At 43.6% G+C, this 25,937-nt stretch overlaps 1 protein-coding gene and 1 long non-coding RNA gene across 2 annotated transcripts in view; one reads left to right on the top strand and one right to left on the bottom strand.

Moving 5' to 3' along the window:
• LOC146438834 (uncharacterized) overlaps positions 1 to 25,937 on the top strand; it is a 110,445-nt gene that overhangs the window by 64,152 nt on the left and 20,356 nt on the right. The gene's annotated exons all lie outside the window — the stretch shown is intronic.
• HAO1 (hydroxyacid oxidase 1) lies at positions 3,028 to 24,455 on the bottom strand. Its single transcript, XM_085053968.1, has 8 exons — positions 24,273 to 24,455; positions 17,776 to 17,927; positions 10,996 to 11,251; positions 8,533 to 8,708; positions 7,979 to 8,070; positions 5,296 to 5,454; positions 4,991 to 5,060; positions 3,028 to 4,617 (listed from the first exon to the last, which is right to left on the bottom strand). Exons 1-8 carry the CDS (start codon positions 24,407 to 24,409, stop codon positions 4,547 to 4,549), a joined length of 1,113 nt encoding a protein of 370 aa, XP_084910094.1. The 5' UTR covers positions 24,410 to 24,455; the 3' UTR covers positions 3,028 to 4,546.

Consider the following 25,937-nt stretch of genomic DNA (forward strand, 5'->3'; position numbering starts at 1 on the left):
CAGTGCAGAAAAACATCTTTGTTATGAATGTAACATATGTGGTACTCTTCCTCTGTTTGGCAGGAGATAAGAAAAACAGAAGCAATACAAAAATGAAAACAAAATGGAGCATATAAGCATCGTGAAACAATTACAGTGCTGTGTCTCATTAGGATCTAAATCTGGGATTGCCAGTCTTGTTTTAAAAACAGTTTTGTTCAACACCCAGTGACAGAATTTAAAAGCTGACATATCTTGCTGTATTGTGGGCCGCTGTCACAGCTGGTGTAAATCAGTATAAACTAATGAAGTCAATGGAACTTCTCTGATTTACACTAGCTGAGGTTATGGCTCAGTAAGGTTAGGCTTGCTTTCTAGGAGTGTTCAAGGAAGCCAACTTCTGTGTGTCCTGTGATGAAGTGGTTATTTATAATGGCCTTCAGTGTGGTTTGGAGCCAAATTTCCACATCAAAAGTAGCTTTATAAGAGATATCTTTACAGTGAGGTTCAGTGCAAAATCATGACTTCAGAAGCCAGCTTTCCTCATGCACTCAAGTATTTGATTTCAGCCTGAAAACCATTTGAGAAGCCAAGAAAAGCAGAGCCATTGCTGCCTACTTCCCCAGCTCTGCTTCATCTTTGAGTCGCCTGCATATCCAGCAGGCCCTGACCTACACTGCCCATTTATCAAGGCGACTTACTCAAAGTGTCTGTTTATGTTCAGAAATTCCCAGTAAGACAGACAAGTTTCATGCTTAACCTGAAAAATTGTGGATGGAGGTGGAGTTCTTACCAGTTCCAGAGCTATTTGTTTGACTTGGCCACTAGTGAAAATAAAACACAATAACGTGTCCCAGAGTCACGGCAAGAGGTGGAGGTCACAAGAAAACAGATCACGTCTTTCACAGCTCCTCAGCTCCAATGCTCTGAATTATGACTCCTATTATTTACTTACTGGATTCTCCACCCTGCATACAGGCTCCAGGCATTCAAAAGGCAGTAGGTCTCTGCTTCAAAGGACTGACAGACAAGTGAGAGAGGAAAATCTGTCCTGAAGGTATGGTAACCTCCTCCTCCACATTTGATCTGAAAGGTCAGATATTCTCACAACCCTCGGCTGACTCCTGCCATCTGCCGAGTCATGCCTGCAGTCCTGCACTGCTGTGCTCTCCTCTGCTGAATTAAACTGCCAGACTCTCATGGCAAAGATGTTCCCAGCGCAGCCAGACCTGCTCAAGGCGGACTTTTCTAGAAGGATATTTCTTTTCTTTCTTTGGAGGATCCTGCTCCCATCATGTCCAGCCTTGATGTGATATATCAGCTGTCCAGAAAACAGCACAGGCTCTTTCACTGACTTTAAAACAGATTGATTCTTTAGAACTTAGTGCTAAAAATGCATGTCTTGGATCCAGTTGTTGGGATTCCAAACCAGGGCTGAAGCCTTTCCAAACCTCCTGAGTGGTTTCTACACATCCTGTGGAGAATGCCACACTCTTCCACACACTCTTCAGTGGGTTTAATCCTCCATGAGCTCACTGGGGCTAAGGAAACAACTTTGTGGGTATGCTTCCAAAAAGGGAAACTTCTGAACTGCCAGCAGCAGAGAAATTCACACATAGACTGAGCACGAAATGCCAGTATGTAAGAGCCTGCCTCACATCTTAACCTCTTGGGAGGTATCACTTTCTCCTAAAAAGCACATCATCCTCCTGCTCTTTCATACCCTCAGGTTTTGCTTTTGGTGTCTTCTCTCTTTACAACATAGCTGATAAATATTCTCTCATTAAGAGCTGCAATCTTCTTTTCCAGGTTCATGTTCCTGGTCCATTTCAGGAGGTGGTTAGAGAACTCCATTCAGATCACTCACCAGCCTCCCAAATCAGTTGGCTTTTTTTCTCAGTACCCAGAACACCAGTTGAGTGCTTCCTTTATGGGTACAGAAATATCCCTCACTGTTCTCCCCTTATTAGATTTTTTCTCTGTAGGCCTTTTTGCTTTGCATCTATGGCTTAAGATGGAGCCAAGGTCAAGACAGAAAGTAATTCCACAATTAAATTTTTGTTATTTGACATTTGGATAGGCAGATATACTAAAACATCATAAATGCAAAATATTTCTATTCCCCTCTACTTCTGTGCCTTGATCTAAGGACTATGACTAATTGTTCCTAAGAGTTTGTTGGGTTCACTTGTTACTTCAGACAAATAATTTTCTACTTGACATATTTCACAAAGACTTTTTATTTTTTGTTATATTACTTATGTTCTCCGCAGAAACACTCTCATAGACCACAGAAAGATCTATTGCCACCTGTTCTGTGTGCCCCAATTTTTTTTCTCAGCTTCTCTAGGTGAAGCAAGTGTGGGAATAGATTTTTTTTCTTAGCCTGGACCTTATGCAGCTTTTTAAATGGTTGAGCGCACTTGGTCTTTCTGCCTTTTAACACAAACCAAACAGAATTCTTACCTTTTTTTTTTTAATAATTTCAAAAAGTAGTTGTGTTTGGCTGTCTCAAAATCAAAAGAAATTCTCTTCACTGAGGAATATTTTAAAAACAGTGCTCTACCAGGCATTTCTGTCAACAGGCTCATAGCCCTTCAGTGTTTGCCTCTAATTTTGGTTTTTAATGCATGTCTATTCCTACTGGGGTTGAACTGGAAAGCAGTCAGACAATTCTTACATAACAAGCAGGAAAAAACAATGTAAACCCCTTATCCCCGAAGAACTAGAAACAGCGAATTACGCACAAGTAACGAAACTCGTTTCCTCACCATCAGAACTTCTACTGAATCACACAGAACTTTCCTCAGATCTGGTTGGGGCAAAGACAGGAAACTGCATCTTCTAATCTTTAGAAATAGATCTTAAACATGTAAACATAAGATATTATGCCCCGATCTTTTAAGTAACATTTATATTATCTCAAATAAACAGTCTTTCCAAAGTTAGTCTGTAATTGACATCTGACACAGTCCACATTGCAACAGATATGATAAGTGCAGTAAACAGCAGAAATTATGCTCCTCTGTGCTCTGAGAAACATTCATATTTCCTTGCACAGATAAACTTTATTTTGTTGCTATGCAACTCTCACACAACAGACCATATTCTGCAGTAAATAAGAGTACAAATTTTACAACTGGAGGGCAAGCATGTGGCCTTTTGGGTTTTCTCCCCATTTCGACTTCCAGCCACAGCTTTAGTTCACATTATAATATTCCATCATTTCATTACAAGGCTGCCTCTAAAGCTCCGTAAGGGATATTTCAAACCAAGCAAAGCAGGAGAGTCAGAATGCATGAGTCCTTCTGATGCTGATGGGAAACAAATGGTGGAGATGGTGATGTCAGTGAAACCATGGAACTAAGGGTTTTTTCTCTTTTTAAGTCTTCTTTAAAAATTAACATTAAATTTTCACAGCAAGATATTCAAAACCTTTGTGGCCTATCCCTGCTCCCTGCAACACTGCAAGGGAAGGGAGACAGGTGAAGAGCTACCCTCAGTTTTACTCAAGATGAGAACAGTAGAGTTGTACCTCCTTTGTTCTTTACAGTTACAAAATTTCTCCCGAATTCCATGGATATTTGGATTGTTTTGAGAACAGAGGCACAGATCCTGCATGCCTGCATCCTCATCATAAGCAGAGTAACCCTAAGATTTACCTGCCTTAAGGGTGTGCCTGGAAACTAAATAGAACTGCTAGGCACTTCCCAAGTCATGGGTTAATGCCTCAATTATTCAAGTTTTTCTTCTGCACATGTCTGAAAATTCTACAGACTCTCCCAGGCAGCATCATCCTTCCCTTGCCACTGTTAGCAGATGAATCCAGGTGAAAAATGTGACTTGGAGCTCCAGGTGGATGCTGCTGGCACAGTTTGGGGTATAGGGATTTGCATTAGCCAAGGACCTAACCTGTATTCAATGCACATATATAACAGTTGTCTGATTGCAGAGGGGTTTGTGCCCCACTTAAACAGCAGAATTTTGCTGTTTTAAACAGCTCTATTTTGCTTTGCTCTTTGGTTCCTTACAACTAAGAGTCCTCTGGGCTCCTACAGCCTACGTGCCACAAGCCCAGATGCTTACAAAGTCCTAGGACAGAGTCACTTGGGAAAGGACGCTCTGTTCATAAGAAAGCAAGATTTAATCTCTACAATCTGCAGTCTAGTTTCTCTAAACAGTGTGCAAGAAGTATCTTTTGCATTTTAAATTTCAGCATTTCTGTTTGCTATCGAACATTTCTGTTTATAGTTTCACATTAAGAGCTAAATTACTCCCAGGCATGGAAATTAGTATCAGCATTTGTTGCAAAATACATTGAAGTTTCTACATTGGTCTTGTATAAAGGCCCATCTCTAATCACACCTCCCAGCAGAGTTTTCCTTAAGAGCCTAAGAGATTTGGAAACACCTGTTAAATTTGCTTTGAGTCCTTTCTTCAACAAATGATCTCCTACAGAGCAGAGCGTTCCCTCAGTCAGGATTGCAGGATGAGGCCCACAGGGGGAATGCAGTTGGATTTCATCTTGAAGCACAACAGGCAACGCATTAGGCAAGTGTCTTCAGACCTAAATCTTGGAAAACAATACTCGACGTCTTCGTATCAGTGTCCTGCCAATTTCTTCTACTCTCCGGCATCCTGGAGGATAGGTTGCAGATGAGTTGAAACCCCTGATTTTCCAACCCACCCTTAGGCCTTTTGTTTTTCGGCCTCATAAAAATCTACATTCTGTCAGATGAAATCCACTCCTTGGCAACCAAAGATTTGCCACTACTTTCTATGGATTTATTGCTCTCGTTGTGAAAAAAAAAAAAAAAAAAGAGGTTTTTACTTAATCTACTCAGTTCCCCATTTATAAGGCAGGGATAACAAGACCTTTTCCCATTTCTCCACAGATTAACCTGTTTATATTGCAAATATTCCCCTCGTATAAATTGCTATAGCATCTTGCCTGGGGCAAATGAAAGCTCTGAGAAAGTGTGATTATGGAGAGGAAATGCTGATGTCTCACCTGTCAGTGCCATTGCGAGGCGAAACTCTTCCTTCAGCATCTGGAGAACTTCTTTTGCTCCTTCTTCACCCTGGGAGATTAGGAGACAATGTGAACTATTATGTGTACATATATGTGTGTAGTTATAGCCATGTATACATGTGCCAAAAAAAGTTTTATGCACAAACATAAATCCTGAGTGTTTGTCATAGCAAATTTTACATCAGATGATCTGGGTGCACAGAGACACCATCACACACACGTACATATAATAAGGCTAAACATGGAGTCTCAGGATCTAAAATCATGAGCTTCTCTCAACTTACTTGATAAGCCAATCCCCAGAGGAGAGGTCTTCCAATGAAAACAGCTTTGGCTCCAAGGGCCAGTGCCTTGAGAACGTCTGTGCCTTTTCTTACACCACCATCCAAGAACACCTCCACCTTCCCCTCCACAGCCTCCACGATTTCAGGCAAGACATCAATCTAAAAGAGTGAAACCAGAAGTACAGTGTGGCTGCTTCTGAAGCCCAATTTATTTTTTGAGTGAGTTCTTACACATAGGATCCAAGCTTTAAAGCAACTTAATTAGCAACTGCATGCCTAAATCTATACCCAAAAAACACAGCTTTGTATTGAGAACCAGCAGTGACTTTGCAGGGTAGAAGGTACATACAAAGGTCAAATTTATTTGGAGAGTCACAGAAATAGAATGAGAACTTGCAGAGTCTCACAAAATGGCCATCTGATCCCATTACATGTATCTGACACAAGTCAGTATCTGATTTTTATGCAGAATATAAGAAACAGCTAACACTAAGGAGGCCTTGCCATGGAATTACCTCCCAAACTTCCAATCTTCACTAGTTTGGGGATGAAATTGAAACACTCTCACTTTTTAAATAATCATCTTTGCTTCCTTGTTTAAATTTACCATTCATTTATCTCAAGGGCTAGCTCAGGAGCCCAGAGGCAGGCACTGTACCTATAGACAAGGAGTAAGAGAAACATATCCCTGTAGGAACTTAGAGTTCGCTGAAAAATTTGAATTAATGTATTTTCCCTTTTGAAAATGCATCTGATTACACAAATGACTGTAGAGAAAAACTTTTTAATATAGGAAAAAGTTAACTTTCCTCTAAGTTTTGAGCAAGGTGGGAAATAATTTCTTTTAATGCACATGTTTGCTGCTTTCACCAAGCTCCACTTACTTCCTTTCTCTACTTATCCCTTACACCAGTGATACAAGTAAGGGGGAAAAGTATTTTTTACTGTTCTCAAGTTACAAGTAACCAGGGAATTAAATAATTCCTCTTGCCACGCAGGAAGTCCCAATGAAAGGATGAGTCTCCTCAGCTAAAGCTTGGAGCATTACTTACAGGGCAACTTTTCCTATAAGGTCACCTAAATAGCTCCTATTCATGAAAATCAGGAAAGGGACACCACCAGAAGCCAAATATTAAGGAGACTGGAAACAGTGTGTGGAAGTAAGACAAAAGACACACAAATTCATGTCTTTCAAATACGGATGTAATTAATTTCCTTTCTAATGGATAAAAATGACTAGAAGATGGGGGGAAAGACTTGAAAGTGCAGTTTGTTTTTAGATTTGAATTAAAATTTTCTTGAAGTTTGGCACTTGCTGTGATTTTCCCCCTCCCTTTGGTTTTGCTCTCTTGCCAAACATATTTTGGCAAGATAGATATTTATATCTATTTCCATATACAGAGACCACTTTCTACATCCTGACAAACCATACCAACATTAAAGTGCTCTAATAACTAAAGCATGGTGCAAACCATAATTAAAACATATATTTCCTCCATGTGTAACTAGACACTAGAAATATTGACCAGCTTGGATTCACATCACGATCTGAAACCCCATGAAATTGAAGCAAATAATTATGTTCCTAAATCAGAAACATTTAACATGATCTGATACAGATACCTTGTAAAAACTGCATTGTGAAGTGCTGCTCTTTGTACCATAAACTCAGTTCTCCTCTGCCTTGCGGTGTTGCAAAGGAGTAACCCCTAATATGGAGTTTGCAAATTTCTATTCTACTGCAGCTATCAAAAATTAATTTGTACTTTTTGAGCTCTCTCATTCCTCAAAATGACATCCTTATATATTGTTCCTGTTGTATTACCTCACACACAGGCTTGCCCAAGATTTTTAAATACACTCAATGAAATTGGGGAATACACTCCCAGGAGGTGACAAGAGGACCTGTTTCCCTCTCCCTTCAGGGAACCAACATGGAAAACAGGAGGTTTTTCATTGAGAACATATTGGAAATACTCAGAGAGGCACAACTGTGCTTTGGTTCTCCTCCCTTTCATTCTCCTTTTATTTGTGCAGCTTTCCCACACCAACTGAAGCAAGATGAGTGATGACTGGAATTTTGGGGTTTTTCCTTCATCCTGAGCACATACTTTTTCATTTGCCTTTACTTTTTTCTTTTTTTGCCGACCGAGAAATTCTCAAATCCCTTTTACCTTTGGAAAAAGCATGGGGTAGCACAACAAGGAAAAGGAAAAAGGAAAAACTGTAATTTAAGCACTCTCTCCCTTTTCCAAAGGTGAAAATATTGAAAAGGAGAAAAATGGAGAGTTTCATTCTGCCTTTTGCTGTTCCTTAACTGTAATTTTTCAGAAGCCTCCAAAAATGATTTAAAAAAAACCCAACCCTAATAAACCTTCCGTGTGCTGCAAATGGCAACAAGGGTTTTTCAAAAAAGAAAGAGAAAGAAGAAATGAAAGAGGGGACTGGAAAAAAATTTCTGAAATATTTTCCAATTTGATCTACCAAGGAAAGGCTGTGTCTAACTCAGGGTATGATGTGACATACATAGAGAAGCAGAGAGAGGTTATTGCTAATGGCTTAAGGCATAGAACATATATTCCAGGTTTTTCCTCCAGCTTCCACATGTTCAGAGAAAGCAAATAAGGAGCCAAAAGGCAGAGAAAATTAGAGATTACTGGAGCAGATTGACATCAGTACTTACAGTAGCAGGGACCCCATCGAGCTGTCGTGCTCCGTGATTTGATACCAGGATCCCATTTACCCCAAATTTTACAGCTTCTTTGGCATCATCAGCTAGGAAAAAACCCAGACAAACAGGATATGCCCTTCCATAACTGGGAGCTTGAAGACATCACAGTGAGGGAATCACTAAAAAAACTTTTGCCAGCTCATGCAAAGTCACCTTAGGGCTTCAGCCTTCCAAAGCCACACCTCGAAACAGAAAAAAAGTTTTGTCTTTAAGTAATAAGACCAGAAAAGTAATTTGCAATGTTGGAGCAGAACATTTTATCCCTTTGGATCAACAGCCACTTGGGTTGGTAGCCTTTATTTTCTCTATTATGTTCTAGAACTCATCAGTAAGAAGTTACTTTGCTGATTGGCATGATTCCATTAATGGTAGCATTGGTGACAACACCAGGCACTTATTTAAGCAGCTGCTTCCACAAACACCTCCCTTGCTGGGTTCCTACCGGTGCATGAGGAAGTGATAGTTCTGCCCTTGCCTTTCCCCCAGGAAGCAGCAGAGCTACACACCCCTGAGGATCCCTTTCACCACGATGGGCAGCGAGGTCAGGCCCCGGAGCCACTTGATGTCCTCCCAGTTGACACTGGCATCGATGGCCTCAGCCACATACACAGCCAGCCCGCTGTTTTCTCCGAAGTCTTTCCCTGAGGAAAATGCCAGGTCACTGCTGGAGAAGTTTTTTAATCTAAAGTGACAAAAGACACAGAAAAATAGTCTGAGGAAGATTTACTGCAGCCACGACTCAGTCCCAAATGCCTGCATTCAATATACCTGTGTTAAAGCTTTGCTGCATTGCAGGGCAGGAGCAAAACCAGCCCATCCCAGTGTGTTAGATCCCAGTCCTCAGTGAGCCAAAACCCTTGGCTGACAAAGCATTTGATAACCAACATAAGCATCGGATCTTTAATGTCCCTTCCACCCCAAACCTTTCTATGTTTTGTGATAATGTTAGGGCAAGTTTCTCTGGTCCACGGCAACAGTCTGACTTCTATAGCAAAAGAAACAGGGTTGGGTTTTGTTATTTTTCAAATCCAGGGAATTCAGCTATGAGAGGAATAGGGGATCAGGTAGGTGGAGGGGAGAAGGAGGAAGTGGAGTTTTCTTAAACTGCATGAATTAGATGGATGTGCATGAAGCCCTGCAAAGAATTCAGAATTTTCATCTGTCCAATAAGGCCAACAGCCAGCCTGTTTATCTTGTGTCCCTTTTGTACGTTCCCTTGTAAAATGTAGCAGGGAAAGGAAGCTCATGTGAAAACATTAGCTATGATTTGGGTTTTTCAGCTACAAATCCATCTCACAGGTTCTGGTACACTCATGTCCCACATGAGACTAATTACCCTGCTCTTTGGAAACTGTGTCCTGTTCCACGTTGGGCTATTTAATACTCACATTTCATATTTTGGGAAGTGCATGAGTGTTTTTGCATGGAACCTGGCTGGTTTCACTGCTGATTTCATGCCTGCAACAAGCAGCATTTCACACGGCTTTTCTGTTCAGCTCCAGGCCCAGAAGCAGATGAGAAAGGAGCGGGCTCTCAGCAAGATCCAGCTTTTCAGCTGTTGGTTTGTGGAGGGTGGGGTGCCCGGAGAAAAACAGAACCATGGATAAGATTATATAAATAACTGTTGTTTTTCTTGGCCTGGGAAATGCAGATCAACACTTGGATGAATGTTGCCTTACATACATTTTGGAGCACAATGGCACCTTGTTGTTGCTTTGAAACTTTGTCGGAAACCCGAAGCCAAGAAAAAGTTATCACGCAAATGAGCAGAGCCCCGTGTTAGGAGTGTTTCACTGCGGCCTCTGCAACAAAGCACTGCCCAAGCGGTGCTCAGAAACCTGGAATGATTCACTGGAACCTTTAAGGATTACTCCGATTTCATATGATTTCATACAGTTCACTCAAAACCTTGTTATGGTTTGGTCAGGTGGGGTCAAAGTGTTTTAGAAATGCTCTACCACTTTCGTCAAATGTCTTTGGACTCACATTCAAAAGCTCTTCAACCCCAGGCCTTGAAATTCCATTGCCCCTGAAAAATAAGCTATTTAAATAATTCTTTAATTGTTTTTAGGGTAAAAGGTCAGTATGTATTGATAATGTGTCAAACACAGATCTTCAGCTCCAAGTCCTGGGTGTCCTATCAACTGAAATTCTTCCAGCCAGGCCTTGGCTGCTAAGCCTGTGCCAGCACTTCAACATATGTTTATCAGGGCAGTCCCTACAGTCTATCAATTCATGTTTACAAAAGGCCAGGCAAATCAGCACCTTTACAAGACTGTTGTAAGGTTAAAATTCTGGTTTAACTGTGAAAATTGAATTCCTCTTTGGCCCTGCAGTGGGGAGGAACTAGAATTAGTGCTGAAGTCAATCCTGAGGCCGCAAATTCTGAGATACAGAAAATATCCCAAAACACACTTTGGGGTAGGAGCTGCTCTCATGGACAATTTAGAAAGACTGATACCCACGTTTCTGTATTTGAGTAAAAGAAGACTTGAAGTTGCTCAGAAAGGGACTCTGCAGTCAGTAGCCCTGGACCCAGAGGAATGTCATAGGACACCGTGGAAGGAACCATAACATTTTTTAGAAGGGAGTTTTGACCCACTGAGTCCAGGCCCCTTTCAGAACACAGCCAACTCTGCCGCTGGATCTCAGTTCAACATCAGAGCAGGTCACTCTGGGCTGTGCCCAGCTGAGGTTTGAAGATAGGCAAGAATACATTGACACATACATAAAGAAATGTCCCATGTCTCACTTCATCAGCCTGCAGTCTCACATTGCTTGGCACAAGGTCTTTTACACTCTGCAAACAGCAGGAAAGCTTAGTTTTGACCCAAAGCAGATCCCAGCCCAAGCAAGAAATACATACACAGCTCCACAGGGCTATTGCCCGGGACAAATTTCTCCCCCATCAGCCCATGGTGTCCATGGCACTGTCCCACTCCCAGCCCACAGCCCGCCAGCAGATCTACCTGAGGTGTGGGGGAAGCTGGAACTTGTTGCGCACGTCAGCGACGCGCCGGCCGAGGTACGGGGTGTCCACGGTGACGAAGATCCCTCTGTATCCGGCTCGCTCTGCGCGCCTCACCAGGGACTGCGTGACCTGCCGGTCCTTGTACACGTACAGCTGCAGCCAGCGAAGGCTGCCCGGAGCTGCCTCAGCCACCTCCTCAATGGCAGAGGTGGCCCAGGAGCTCAGCATCATCCCTGTCCCCACAGCCTGGCATGCTGGAGGAATACAAAGTGATAGTCTCTAAACAGGAGCTTTAAAATAATGCATTGAAGGCTTCCAACGTTTTAAACACTGCCACATTGCCTCCCAAAAATCACCCTCCCCAGGGGCGATTGCCAAACCCAGGCTGCATCAGCTAACCTCATAGAGATATATTTTCATGAATCTGTCACTTATTGTAAAATAAAGGAAAACACGACGTAAAACTCAAAAATATTATAGAAAGCCTTATTTGCCTTGGTCTACCACAGAATGCATATTTTTAATGTAAATGGACCTCTGCTTCAAAACATCATCCCCAGCCCATGGAGGAATTAAAAAGTGGTCTTTATGACAACATTTTATTAAATAAGGATTACAAGCCTCTTGGAGTGGAAACTTATGAACAGCTTATTCAAACAAATTGGCTACACCCTCCCAGGGCCACCAGGCAGTTTTCCCTCATTGGAAATATGGTAGCAATGACCCAAACCTCTCTAGTTCTTAGTCATTTCATTCCTCTCCTCAAAATTATGGGACACAGTTCCCTCTATATCAGGAATGAGTGAGAGGGTCGCTAACCCGGCAATTGCTAAACCCTCACATCAGATAAGAGAGAAATGTAAATGTTATGGTTCAATCTGCCTTTAGGTATCCATTTATTTCCATTTTTTCATTTTATTCCCAAATCTACCTCTACAGCCCTATGGTTGCAAAAGCAAAAATCAAGTTAGAAACTGCACAATAAAATTTTTTTGGTGAACTGAAGATTTAAATCATATATTATCATATCCTTTCAACTCAGCTACATGTGTAGAAATAGAGAAAATAAGGCTTCCCTCTTATTTAAGATCAGATTTAAACAGTTTGGTTCAATCAGAGTTCAGCCATCCCAAATGGGGTTATGGCATTTCCATGCAAGAATGCTTACAAAATTCCCCTCATCTCTCCTGTAAAGTTCACAACTCTCTGGTGAAGCACTAGCTCAAAACACACAGTTTAGATCTCTCAGGAAAATCCAAAGTTCACAAACAAAATTTTTCAAAGTTTTAGAAATTCCCCATTTTGGTTGATCTGTGCTTTACCTTGATCACTTTAAAGCTTATTTTGACAATTTTCTAGACTTTTGAAACCATGAGATACAGAGGCCTGAAGTGTTGCCAGGTTTGGTTGGGGTTTTTTTTCTACCTCAAATCAGGTTTTTCTAAAAATACACTCAACTTCTCACATATTTAGCTGCAATAGAAGAAAACAGAAGCAATTCATTTCCTCTAACAACCTTATTTTACACTTCACTTTTGGGGTGCTGCAAAGTAGTTATTTCAAATCCCTCCTACTACAGCCATATTCCCCCAGGGTGCTCTTGCTGCAATATGTGACATTTGCCAGAGTTTAAACATCAGATGTTTCTGTAAACCAGCCTTTCCTCATACCATTTCAGATTGCTTTTAGTTGTTTGTTTTTTGTGGGGTTTTTTTCCAGGTCTTCTTTTAATCCTGAGCATTGCCCAAAGGACACAGTCACCCTTGTACACCCTGCAGGCTCCTTATGGGGTCCACAACAGCACAGAGAGCACAGCTTCATCCACATACAGGAGGCTGGGGAAGTCCATGAAATCACAGAATCTATTCCTAATGAATATCTAATCCAAACCTGGCCTCTGGCAGTTTGAAGCCATTCATTCTTGGCAAACTCAAGTATTTTACATAACAACAAATGGGACAGCAGCCACTTGGGAGCTCCACTGGGGAACAGTGCAGCAAACTTTTTTAGCCCTTTTTTCATCCTGAAGCCTCAGAGTATCCTCACCCCACCTGATGGGGCACCACTCCATTACGTGGTTTGGGAAGGGTGTGGAATTTGTCCCTGTGAGCAACTCAGAGGCAACATTCTTCAGGGGGGACACTGGAGAAGAGCCCAGTTCAAGCTTACACATTTTGTCAGAGCTACCTTGTATGGGAATGGGAACTTGCTTTTTTCCTCTAGCTGGGAAAATTCCCATCATTTCCCTTTTAGGGGCATCTCCAAAGCCCAGCAGCCAAACGCCCCACTGCAGGCATTTTTCCCCTGAATCCACCAGTGAATCCACTGGCCCCAGGCTAAGGGCCAGAGGACTTTCCTTGGGTTCAACACAATGTCCTTTTGGCACAGTGGTATTTCTCAGGAGCTGCATCTTCCAAGGAACAGAGCTGTTTAAAGAACTTAAAGTTACTCTCGGGACAAACCACACTTGGCTGAGAGATCCCTGTCAGCCTTCCCTCTCTCAGCCCTTACAAAACCCTGCGTGAGAGCCATGCCTGCCATCCTCCTGTTGACACAATGCATTTTGTCAGCTGTGCAGGAAGGCTGGAGGGGAAGGGACATGTGGCCAAAACAGATCTGGGATCTGGCTGGCTCAGGAGGGCTGGCATGCCAGGCTGCCTGTGCACGCTTGCAGCACAAAGTCCCCCAGCCATGCCACGCTCTGGGAGGAATCCAGACCAGGTCAGCCCAAGCCACATTGTCCCATGTGAATATTGTCTTCTCCATGACTCTGGATTGACAGTCATTTTCATACCTCAAAATTTAATTTTTTTGATCACCACATAGATAACAGATGAGTACAAATCCTGCTGTTTTCACTGTGGCTGAGCACAAAATGTAATAGATGGCCAAATCTCTCCTTCCCAGTCACAACCATGAAACCCGAATTTTGGCGCTCAGCAGCCTCAGAGAGAGCAAAAGCAGAGCGGCAGCCTGCTAAGAGCCAAAGGAACAAAGGTGTTGCTCCCTCTCTAGTGGGAATGACAGAGTTGCCAGAAGCTCAACTAAAATGGGGAAAAAAGCTTTTCAATCAATATTCCTGTTCTCCATTTGGCAAAGCAAACAGTGCAGTCACGTTGCAGGTGATGGTGAAACCCTCCCTGCGTCAGCAGCAGCTTGGAGAGTGGTTGGAGCACAGCTGCAGAGGGCAAACACAAAAACTTCAGACCTGAGCAACCGTCAGTGACACTTTTCAAAAGACCTGGCCAAGAAAGCAGTCAGGTTCTCAGCCTAATTTTCAGCCATTTATGGAGAAGCCAGGCATTGCAATGCTGCTTTGGGGAGAAAACACAGGAATTTAAACTACTCAGTAAGTGCAATGTGGAATAAGCAGGATTATAAAGAGAATAGAAATCTCAATAAAATAATGCTGCAAATTTCTTTATAATCAATTAAGCTTGCAAAATATTGCTGTTTCTTGCTAAGCAGCTGGATTGTGCACAAGATTTTGAGTCAGTGTATTCGAGGTGGGTCCTGTTGACACAGGGATCATGTTGGTTTGCAAGCACTGCATGAAGTCAGGATGGCAAAGGAGTGTCTTGGCATGGAGGAACAGTGAATCTTCTGATGGACAAGCAAGGAAAAATGATCACATAGAACCAGAGGGATTCTATTGAAAAGTGATTAGAGAACAACCTTTTGCTCTTTAGTAGCTAAGATTATTCATCAAATTTGGCAAATACTTTTAGTCAAAGAGGTTGAAATTGGAGTGGGAAGGATGAGAAAAAAACACCTAAGTCAAAATGTCATGTCTTGATCTTTTGAAAATGGAAACGTTTTCTCCTGAGCTAACACTTTTGTTTCAAAACAGAACTATAGCTAAAAGCATTAGCCAGTAGGAAAATGAAATAAAACATTGTATTTTGGATCAAATGAAACATTTCAGTTAATCCAAAACAATTTTCCTCCCAATTTTTCAGTTTCTACTGAACAGAAAATCCATTTTTTGGAAAATTGCCATGTACGCTGATGAACTACAACTAAAATGCCAGGGAATATACTTGAAGGAAGACCTAGAAAAACTGGGATAACTGCCAAGGTGCATGAAATTGTTTCAAGGACATGAGAGCTTTCTCTGTAAGGAAGGACTCCTGGTATATTTAGACATGTCAAAGAAAACTGAGGAGCTGTCTTTACAGCCTGCATAGACTTTTTTAAAATTCATTTATTACAGTCTAGCTAACATGAATACAAGTAAATCCAACACCTGGATTTGAGGCTGTGCAAGGTTTGACGATGTATTGCAGTTTATTCTGCCCAGAGTGGGTTACTTAACTTTTGGGATAACTTATATTGTTCTTGGCTGGCCTGTCACCAGCAACTTTTAAATTTATAATTGGATGTTTTTCCCAAGAAATATCCTTTACTAATGCAAAAGAACTATCCATGTTTAAGGTGACCTGACAGACTCTGCCCTGTTCTGGGAAGGTGCACACTCCTCTCCACCAGTTTAGTTGCTGCAGGAGAGCATCCCTCAGGAAGCAGCAGCCCCCAAAATCCTGACAAGCCCCAGGGCAGGGGGCCGTGAGGGCAGGGAGTTCTAAGGGACACCATGACATGCTCATGTCCCTAGAGGGGACATTTGCCCCTGCAACACAGAGGCAAACCTGCGGAAGAGCAGAGCAGTTCCAAGCAAGGTGCTGCTCCTCAAGGAAATTCCTTTGTGGGACCAAGCAAGGGAAGGAGCTGTCACTGCTCCCTGCACCACCCTGCTCTGCAGGGCAGCATGGTGTGAACCCAAGATTATCTTTGGGGGTTCAAGCCCAGCCAGGCAGTCTCGTGGTACACAGGGATGCTCCTTTGGGAGCTGCTCTGCCCCCAGCACGAGCCAGGGCACTGCTGGGAAGGGGCAGGACTCAGACCATGCTGTGCTTCTCAAGGACCATGCCCATGCAGAGGCACCACCTCATACAGCACTTCCTGCACACCTGAGACAAAAAAAGCCAGGCTTATGGAGCATGCCAGGCTTTGCAAAAGCCACAGGACTGTGGATCAAACTTCCTTGGTTTGTGCAAATTGGTGCAGCTGAAGCAGAAGCTGAATTAAAGCAACCAACAGTTTGCTCACTTAAACTCTGTGTTACCTCTGGAATATAAGACAAGTTGGATGTGGCAAACCCCCTGATCCTGAGTGCCCCAAGTTTAAGGGAACCTTTAAGCCAAACGTGTACTTTAGAGCTAACTCCTGTCATCTTATAAGGTCAACCCAAAAGCTTGGCACTGAGTGCCCTGCTCCACCTCTAGCAGCACAAAACCAAAGCCACTTTTTCTCTCCCCAAAAATGCTAATTCAATACAGAGGGTGTGATCTTAATAATGTTCTCCTTTGAAACCAATGAAAAATTCACCAGCTGAAATGGATGTGTTTACTGAACCACATATTCCAACTGGTGCCCGTACACCGAGATCCCCCAGATCAGACACCCAGGAACATTAAATGCAATAATCATGTGCTACAGTTTGAAAATGCAAGTGCACAAAAATCAGGAAATTCCAGAATTAAGCTTTTGCCACAACTATAACTCACCCCGGGTACTCAGCCTTACTGTACCACTCGACTTTGCACACCACTGTGGATTTATGCCTTAAACAGTGGCCGTGCTACAGCGCCAGTGGGAATTTTTGCTAAGAAACATCCTGAATTTGGTGTGTTTCAATTCTCGCTCTTACCACTGCATTAACATGCTTGCACTTCACGCGGTAATGCTTCCCAGTTTCCTCCCAGCACAACCTGGCCCAGAATTAATGCGCGGGAGCTCCCGAAGGGCGGGAAGCGCCAAGGCTTCCCAAGGTGCTCGAGCGCCATCGTGTGGAGCACGCCGGCACGCACAAATAGGGCAAAAAGCGTCCGCTTCCCAATAAATCTCTTGGGAAGGGGAAAACCGTAGCTCCAAACGTACTAGAAAATTGGAGAGATGTGTTTTTACAGACATGGCTACAGGAGCTGTGCTGTAATCCATCCCCATGCACATCACAGCGATGAGACCTAAGAACAGCTCCCACTGCAGGGCTGAGAATTAGACTCACTTCACACCAGGATCTACTGCATTTGGTCATGGAAACACTGTTAGATGAATAACCCAACCATGCACAGGATTATTTTATTGTTTTTTTAAAATATCACCGATTTAGGTTTTGTATCCTTTTCCATTCAGCACTGGAGCATGGAAATGCACAGCCCACACCTCTTCCTCAGATTTGGTGACATTCTGCAGCTTGAGTTACGTGAGTGGGAGACAGTTCTGCATCTGAATTCTGGTTAATATCCTTTCTAAGCTGCAGCCTTTGTATAAAGCTCAACATCTTTGTGCAGCCTCTAGCCCAGAGGAGCCCTTATCTTGCTGCCTCCCTGGGATGCTCTCAAGAGCTCTCTTCAAAGCAAGGATTTTTCCCAGGCCAACAAAGGCCTCTGAATTTCTAGAATCAATTCACTAATAGGAAGAGTGTTGCTGTGGCAATATATATGGTTGTATAGAATGTGTAGATAGATATATAGATGCAGTTTTCAATTTTATATGTAACAAATTATTCCCTTCTTGCATACTTTATTTCCTGCTCTTGCTTCATGGAGAGAGAAGCCACACTCAAACTAGTGAAACAGTAAAAAACAAACCCAAAAATCAGCCCGGTTACTCTGAGCAGCAACTCAAACCCATCCAGGAGCAAGGAAGCAAGCTGGGATCCCCAGGCAGCAGGCACAGTGCTCACTACCCTGCTGCAGGGGGACGTGGCAGGGCTCACCTCTGGCTGTCGCCGTCTCTCCGTGGGGATGAGCCATGCGCTGCATGGCGGTGGCAGCGACGCACACAGGCATGGTGACCCTCTGCCCCAACACTGAGGTGGACAGGTCCATCACTGACACGTCCCTGAGCACCCGGGGGTACAGCTTCCACCTGGCACAGACACAAAGAAACAGAATTTCAAACGGCTGCAGCATCAGGGTCATTTACAGGTCCCAATGGGCAAGAGCAGGTTTTCCTGCTGTCACGTGGTGAAAGCTGCACTAGGGCTGGAACAGAATCCCAGATCCCACCGTGTGATCCAGAGCTGCAGCAAAATTCCTGCGAGGCACTAAACCTGGAGGGAGGGGGCAAGGAAAGACCAAAGAGCAGGGAGGGTAAAAGAGGCACAGACTCCTTGAACATTATTGGCTGGTATCATTTGAAAGCAAAGACAGAAGCTGCAAAATAAAAAGGTTCATGGTGAGTCTCAGTCCCCTCAAAAGCCTTGGGGCAGATCTGGGTGAAAGATGCTGTGCATAAATGGGAAAAGTCATCAGCCTCCCTGAGTCATCCCTTCTATGGACTAGGGAAGCAAAAGAGACAGAATTTTTGGACAACACAAGCCTGGCCTGCATGCTTGGAACTCCCTTTCTCAAAACAGAGCAAACTAAACCACACTTAACCTGAAATTACAGTTTATTGCAATCAGGCTGGACACCACATGTCTGCACATACAGAATTTCTTTTTCCCCCAACAAAACAGCGTCGTGAGATTGCGCTCCCTATTACAGGATCAACTAGACACTGCAACATCCAAAGTTTTATGAAGAGGGTTGCATTCCTGGGGACACCTGTGCAATGGGACTTTTCCCTACCATCCAGGTGTTTTCACAGCGCTGCCACCACTAGAAGCCACAAGGAGGGGAGCAATACCTGGAGCTGGCTCTTACGAGCTCAGCCAACCCAAAGCCTCTCTGCAAGCACCAGCCTCTCACTGAGGCCTTCCTCTCTCCATAAGGGCTCCCATGGTTCCTGAACTGTAACTCCAGAGAAGAATTAAAAAGGTATGGTCTAATATTGCTGAACCTGACCAACTGCTCAGCACCAGAATGCTCAGAGACTGATAATATTATAATTACCAGCATGGAGATAGAACCAGGGCCACTGTTACCCTCTGACAGGGAGTAGAGGTGTATTGAGCTTTTGTATTGAAATGACAAGTCAGGGGGAAAAAGAAAGACAAAGTCTCTCTATTTTATAGAAAGATCAAGAGACATTTTCCCAAGAAGCCTGGGACAGGGCCAGGATGAGACCCACCTTTCTGAAGGCCCAGAGCACAGGGCTGTGCCAGCTCTCCAGGAAGTGCTCCCCAGGGAGGAGAGGGACAGTTGTGATGCTTGGAAGGAGATGTGTGGCTGTGGAAGTCAGCTGTGCTGCTCAGTGCCAAGACACACACGGCAAGAATATCTCCTCACACTTGTTTTCATGCCATTGTACTTGTTATTTTTCGGGGAGGTTGGGCTGAGGGTGGGACAAAGAAAACATGGATTCTTTCTCCCCCTTTTTTCCTAATCCTCATTCTGAAGGCTTATGATCTGCTCTGAGGCATCTTTTCCCAGCAGACAAAGAAAACAAAAATCCCTTTGTAACCTTGGTCATTTACACAATCAAACCCAAAAGCATAAAAAGATGTGGAGAATCTCCCTCTTCCCTAACCTCCTGGTTTCTCTGACCTTCCACTGCCATGTCACAGCCGGCCTCTGAGGGTCAGTCCTGTGATACAGCAACAGGGGTTGTGCTTCTAGCTGGGAAAAGGAACAGAAGCCAAAATCCTCCCAGCAGTGCATGTAAGAAAAATGATGTAGTCCCAAGCAGCGATAGCTTATTAGGTCACATACTCTCAATTAACATCCAGTCAGTGCTCCTGACTCAGGATTCACTGGGTCCCACAAAAAGACCAAACAGGTTCACTACCTGAGTATCAGCTTCCTTTAATAAAACCTGATCTTGCTTTGGAAACTCAAGTGTTTCCAGCTCTGAGTCTGACAGACATTTGAAGCCAGGCATTTTCTGGACAAGCTGTAGGGAAATGTCCTTAACAGCAGCAAGGAAACCCCAGGAGCAGCATTTCCCAGTCACCACGGCACATGGTCATTCGGCTGCCACACAGCACCTGCTTCCTCCAAGTATTTCAGTGAAACATTTCCTGCATATTTTGGAAACAACTTGGATTTTTTTATTTTATTTTAATTCATCATCTCCTCATCGCCCACTTCTTTTTCCAGCCAAGTCTACACTTGCGTGCTGCAACCAGCAACTCAGAATGAATGCATCCTTCTTACCAGCTGGAAGTGGGAGATGCTGCAGTGGGGAAGGCAGCAAACGTTCCCGATTTAGAAAACTTCAGCTAAAAGCTGTTTTGAAAGGATTAAAGGGAAGGAAGGGGGATTAATCTTTTGGGGTTTCTTTCCTTTTCTCTCCATGTTCAAAAAATTTTTCTGATTATAAATTATCTTGCAATGGGATAAGAGGGAAGTACTGTCTGCTTTCAGCTGTGAAAAACATTGAAACTTTCAAACTGCAACACATTTTCAAGCAGCTCTTCTTGTTCCCCTCCTGAGTTGTCCCAAATAATCCCCTCGCGCTGCAGGGCAAGCAGCGCACTTGGGAAAAGACCGTTCAGGCAAAGTTCTCCGTTCTAATCCCAGCCCCATTTGCTGCCCTTCTGTCTCCTACAGTGCCACTTCCCATCAGAACGAGCAGGGGCTCCTGCTTGTGCCATGCTAAACAACAGCTGCTTTTCCCAGAGGAAAAATGATCTCCCCTTCCAGGATGTCTTGCCATCCACACTCTTCACGGTGCTCTGGGAATCTGAGGTGAAAGACATCACAACAATGCAACTAAATTATTATTCCAAGCATTTCTTTCCTTTTCTCCCCCTACCACTTCCCAGGCCTTTCTGACCCAGTCACTCTCAGTCTTGCTTTTTCAACCAATGTTTAAACTACTTCGGTGGCCATTTTAATGCCTTTAATTGCTACAAGGTAACACCACGTTTGCAGAAAGCTTGCGTTGACGCTGGCACTGCTGAAGCAGCAGCTGCTCCTTGCAATTGACAGAACAAGGCAGCTTCTCCCAAGGCCTCTGGGAATTCCGAGGTGGAGCACGTCAGGGCGCATTAGCAGGAGCCTGTTCCTACACACACCAACGTCCCCCTTCCTTGACATGCCGAGAGGGGAGACTCCAGACTGATTCCCTGAATGCCATTGAGCTAAGGGCATCCCGACCTTGTCACGAAAACTTCTCCATTCAGGCCCCTTGGTTCCGTGACAACGGATTTCAGAGCCAGACGGGGCTGGGAGAACACTCAGCATTCCAGGATGCAGGGCAAACCCGAGGTGAAGGCAGTCAGACACCACAGGGAATGACATATGCTCTGACATCCCAAATCATCTTTTCTGGCCTTAATGCCTTACTTATGCCAGGGCTATTTGAGAGCTAGGAATAAGAAATACTTACCAGCCTCAGCAGGAACACACTGATGTCAACATCTGAGTGCTGGTTCTTCCCTCAGTCCCAGAAGAACTGGGAGCCAGTGGAGAGTCACTGCACCCGGTGTTGAACATCCTAAACACTGACCTTGTGGAGGCAGTTTATACTCTGGTGTCTGATTCTACAGAGTGCTTGACGGTCAAAAGGCCAAGACATTCATTTTCTAATCCAGTGAGTATGAATTGGGCTGCTCCAAGAATTGCACGGGGTGCTCCAAAGATATTGTAGGATCCAGCAACATGACCATCCATTAAGGTGAGCTCTTGATAATAATATTAATCCTTAATAATAATCACTTATTTATTTATCCAGAAATAAAACCATCTGTTTGCCAAAAAGAAAAGAACTCACGAATGAGCTCAACACTGGTTTTCCTCCCTCACACCAGGAAATAATAATCCTCCACCACAAAGGTACAGGCTAACAATTCATGCTTCTGGTTCAGTTTTGTGCTTTCTCTTCCAGTTAAACTGAAACTTATACAAATATTTAATGAACAGCAAATTTTTTTAATCATGTTGAACCTTGCAACTAAGCTTCTGACAGGGGAAATCAATGGGAAATGAAGCTGAACATACCCCTACCTTGCACAAAATTATCTGACTTGGTGATCTTCATGACTCGAGGGTGTAAAGTCCATTTGACTTCATATTTACCCACAAGCTGCACTCAGGAACAGCTGAACTCAGAAACACCGGGACAGTGTGAGGGTCAGAGTGAGCAGCACTTCCCTGCCTGTAGCAGCTGAGCCATGCTTCTCCCAACATCATCCAAGGGAAAGAGAAAGATTTTTCGAAGTCCATCGTGTCCAATAGTCTTATAAACCAAAACATTACCAAGTCTTTATAGCAGGTTTCTACCTTTTAGAGATGTATTCCCAGGAAGCCGTTGCAAACATGGTCTAATGACTGTTACTGACAGCATCCCACATGCTGAGAAAATGGGATCTTGTTTTCTTTCAGACAAATATAAAAAGGGAGGGAGAACAAACACACCTCCCATTCAACCCTTTCATCCCCACACTGCTGAGGGGCAGGAACCCAGCACTGGGGGACGTTCAGCCACACCAAATTTCACTGATTTCTTTTAATGTCTCAGGCCATTCATGGCACTGCTAATGAACATCTCCTTCAGTTCCAGGCTGCCTGCAAATGCCACAGCTTTGAACACCTAAAACTGGAGGTTTTTATTAGAAATATGGTGGAAGACACAGGAAAGTGTGAACCCCACAGGCAAGCAGCCCAATGTGAGGTGGGCTCTTATCAGAGGAATCCATCCCTGTGGCAGGGAACAGCTTCAGAGCAGAGCTGCCTTTATCTCCCTGCCAACACTCAGCTCTGCTAATGCCAGCACAGTGAGGGACATACCCAGCTCTTTGTCAGCCTGTCTCTGACAGCTTTAGATCCAACCTCATCATGATTAGCTCCAGCAGTTACAAGTAAAATGTTCACTGCTCCTGGAGTTTATTGCCTCCAAGTACTTCCTTGGAGTGTCCTTTCCTAATGTCTCATTTTGGTTTTATGAGGGCAAGTAACATCAGAGCATCTGGAAGCATTAAAAAAAGATACAATAAAAACTAGGTGAGCACTACTCTATCCCTTCCTGCTCCTATTTACTCCTCAGAGCAATCTTTTGGCTTATGCTTGAGCATGGAAATTCCACGTGATGGAATTTTGAGATGGCAGCTTCTGCATGGAGCTAGGAGGTCTGGAATAAGCAGTGGAGGTGAGTTGTCTTCTCTTGACATTATAGAGCTTTTCTATATGTGTCCTTAAAATTAAGGTTCTGAGCCCATTTCTGCAAACTGACCTTTGAGATTCTGCTAAATGAATTATCACTGAGTGTTCTACAACACTTGACTTTCATGAGATTTCCAGCTGAATTGCCCATAGCCTATGGAAAAGTGACTGGAGCAGTGAGTAGGATTGCTGCTCTGCAGCAGAAAAGCAAAGCAGGGAGGGAGAAGATAAAATGGGAAAATTGTGGTTTGGCTTGTTAGACTCAGAGGAATTAAAGACAAAGCCTCGGCAATGACAAGTGCAGGGGGTTAAATGTCTGCAACACAGCCCCCAAAGGCAGGAGACATTAGCAGCTGTTTGAGCAGCTCGATGGAGCTCAGCTGGGCTGAGGGCAACAGCCTCCAGCTGCCTCCTTCCCTCCGCCCTGGCTCAGGGACATTTGGGAGTAGGGAACCAACTGATGCCATGTGAGTTATGACATTTCCACTGAATCCTAAAGCAAGTGCCGACTGACCTTGTGCTGACCTTGTCCTTCTGAGGCTAAGGGTGACCTGAGCCCAGGTTTGACAACAGTTCAGGGGGGTCAGTCGAAGTCAAGACTGGTTAATAATAGTTCCCATCATTTACAGTATCTCCTGGTGAAGGGCTGTCCTTCTGATGGAAAACCCCTGAGCACAGCTGGGCCACCCAGGACTGAGCCCTGGCTTTTCCGGCTCACCCCAGAGCTGGGAAATGCAACTCCTGCCTGCAAGGCCCTGCAGCTCTGGTCTGGGAATGCCATGGAACTAATTCAGTTGAGGAGAAATAAGCAAAAGGCAAAATTGACTCAGGACCTAAAAAGTACAACGCCACCACAAAAACTCCTTGCTGGCACTATAACCCAAAATGTAGAAACTACAGTTTCATTGGCTGGTTAAATATTGGAGCTGAAGGACTCGTGAGAGAATTTCTGTTAACAAAAGAACCCAAATTCAGGCAAAGCTAAAAAGGTGCTAATGGATTTTAGGGACTGCTTTTTGACAGAAAATGTTAGGTGGAGGAGTGAAAGGGGAGAGAGAGTTGTCCTAAAAATCAGTTCATTGAGAGTCTTTTTACTAAAATAGAAAGAAGTTGCAGAAAAATTTAGTTTTGTTCACACAAAAAAATTTAAAATTGCTTTACATCTACCAATAAAGCAGAACTTACACCCCCTGCCTCCCACCCCAGCCTTCAATCATCCTCCTACCTGGAAAATGCTGCGACATTATCTGCCAGGGTTTCCTGGTCGTCCGCTCCAGATCGGTAATAATCGTACACAGATTTGGGCAGAAAGGTTTTAGCATACTCCTCAAAATCTGCAATGCACACTGGCTTGCCAGACATGTTTGCAGATCCCACAGAGTTAGTTTATTCCCACTTCCCACTCTTTTAAACTCTAGCATTTTGCCTGTAAATCATTAATATGGGACCTCATCAGGACTCATCTACATTCGCCCCCCCAAAAAAAAAAAAAATACACCCACTTCTTGTGTCATATTGGACTTCAGCACCATCTTTTAGTTCATGTGCTCAAGGCCAACCTAGAACATAACAGAATAAAATATGGTGAAAAGAAAGAAAATTACTAGGCAAGGAAAGAAAGATGCAGTTAAATCTGCAATGACAGGAATGTACATTCCTCTTTGTCATCCAAAATATCCAGGAGACTGAAACCAGAGAGAGTTTGTTCAAACCCAAAAAGCAAAATCTTGATTTAGATGATTTCTAAAAGCGGGTCCCAGCCTGGACATTTAGAACACCTAACATAGGTGAGATTGCAGTTATTTGCATTAAAATCCTGGATACTGAGGCCAGTTGCAGGGACCCAGCTCCCAGGCAGCTCAGGCATCAAGACATCCTTGGGCAAACAACTCCTAATTTTCAGGTAATTCTATCTCCACAACCCAGCGAGCTATAGTTACTCTTTAAATGTTAAGGAGTCAGATGCACTCACCAGCTGGAAATAAAATCATCAAAGAGATGACTCTCATCCAAAGCATAACAGACTTGGTTAACATTTCTTGGTATCCCCTCAACTTAAATTTTAAAAAATATGCATTTGCAACAGGTTTACAGTAATTGTTTGACAGGGAAAACTTACACGTATATCACATGTGTAAGATTCAGTTTTCCAGCTGCAGACTGCACATTAAGATCAATTTACACACAATTACACCATGAGGCATTTATCACATATCAGAGTCAGAAACAATTCAAATGCAAACTGCTTTCACCTTGGCATTTCACTGTGCTCACAGCAAAAAACTGGGGACACATCTGCTTGCATTTATTTAAAGTTTGCATCATCTGTGCTAAAAACAGGTATTTATCCTGGAACCTGAGACAGCAAGTGCTGCATGATAGCTGAACATTTTACCATGCACAGCTGAATTCAGCCTTAATGAACTCACAGGGTTTTAATGTTAGGAAGTTGCAAACATTTCTGAAGGCAACAATAGCACTGCGCCACTGTTCTTCTCTACCCCTTCTATAATGTCTATATTCCCTTGAGAATTAAGTTCTTCAAAACTTCCCACCTTGATCTTTGTCTCTTCACTTATTTGCCTCATTCACACAATACTGGTGATTTACTTTACTGGCCATTATTTGCCACTCAGGCTATAAGTTCCTCTTCCCTCCCCTATTGTGAAGTTATCCTTTATGGATCCTCCCAAACGTGCCAGTCATACCCCTAAGCCCCTCTGGGATCATTGAATTCCTGCTGCAACCCAGCCAGCGTTCCTTGGGAAGCTCCTCAGACCTCAGGGGTCCAACTGGAACTGGAGCCTCCAGCAGGATCCACCACTTTCCACTGCTGGCCAGTTGCTGAGCTGGGCTGAGGTGGAAGGTGCCAATATCAGCACAAGAGAAA

This window comes from Lichenostomus cassidix, chromosome 3 (genome assembly GCF_008360975.1).
Source record: "Lichenostomus cassidix isolate B80296 chromosome 3, HeHo_3.0, whole genome shotgun sequence".
Lineage (NCBI taxonomy): Eukaryota > Metazoa > Chordata > Aves > Passeriformes > Meliphagidae > Lichenostomus > Lichenostomus cassidix.

Bases quoted from the DNA above. Each gene is read 5' to 3' on its own strand.
- HAO1 (XM_085053968.1), bottom strand. From the start codon at position 24,409: ATGTCTGGCAAGCCAGTGTGCATTGCAGATTTTGAGGAGTATGCTAAA. The intron at 17,928-24,272 runs GTAGGAGGATGA...TGTCTGTGCCAG, and splicing joins AATGTCGCAGCATTTTCCAG to GTGGAAGCTGTACCCCCGGG. The intron at 4,618-4,990 runs GTGAGACATCAG...CCTATCCTCCAG, and splicing joins CCTCGCAATGGCACTGACAG to GATGCCGGAGAGTAGAAGAA.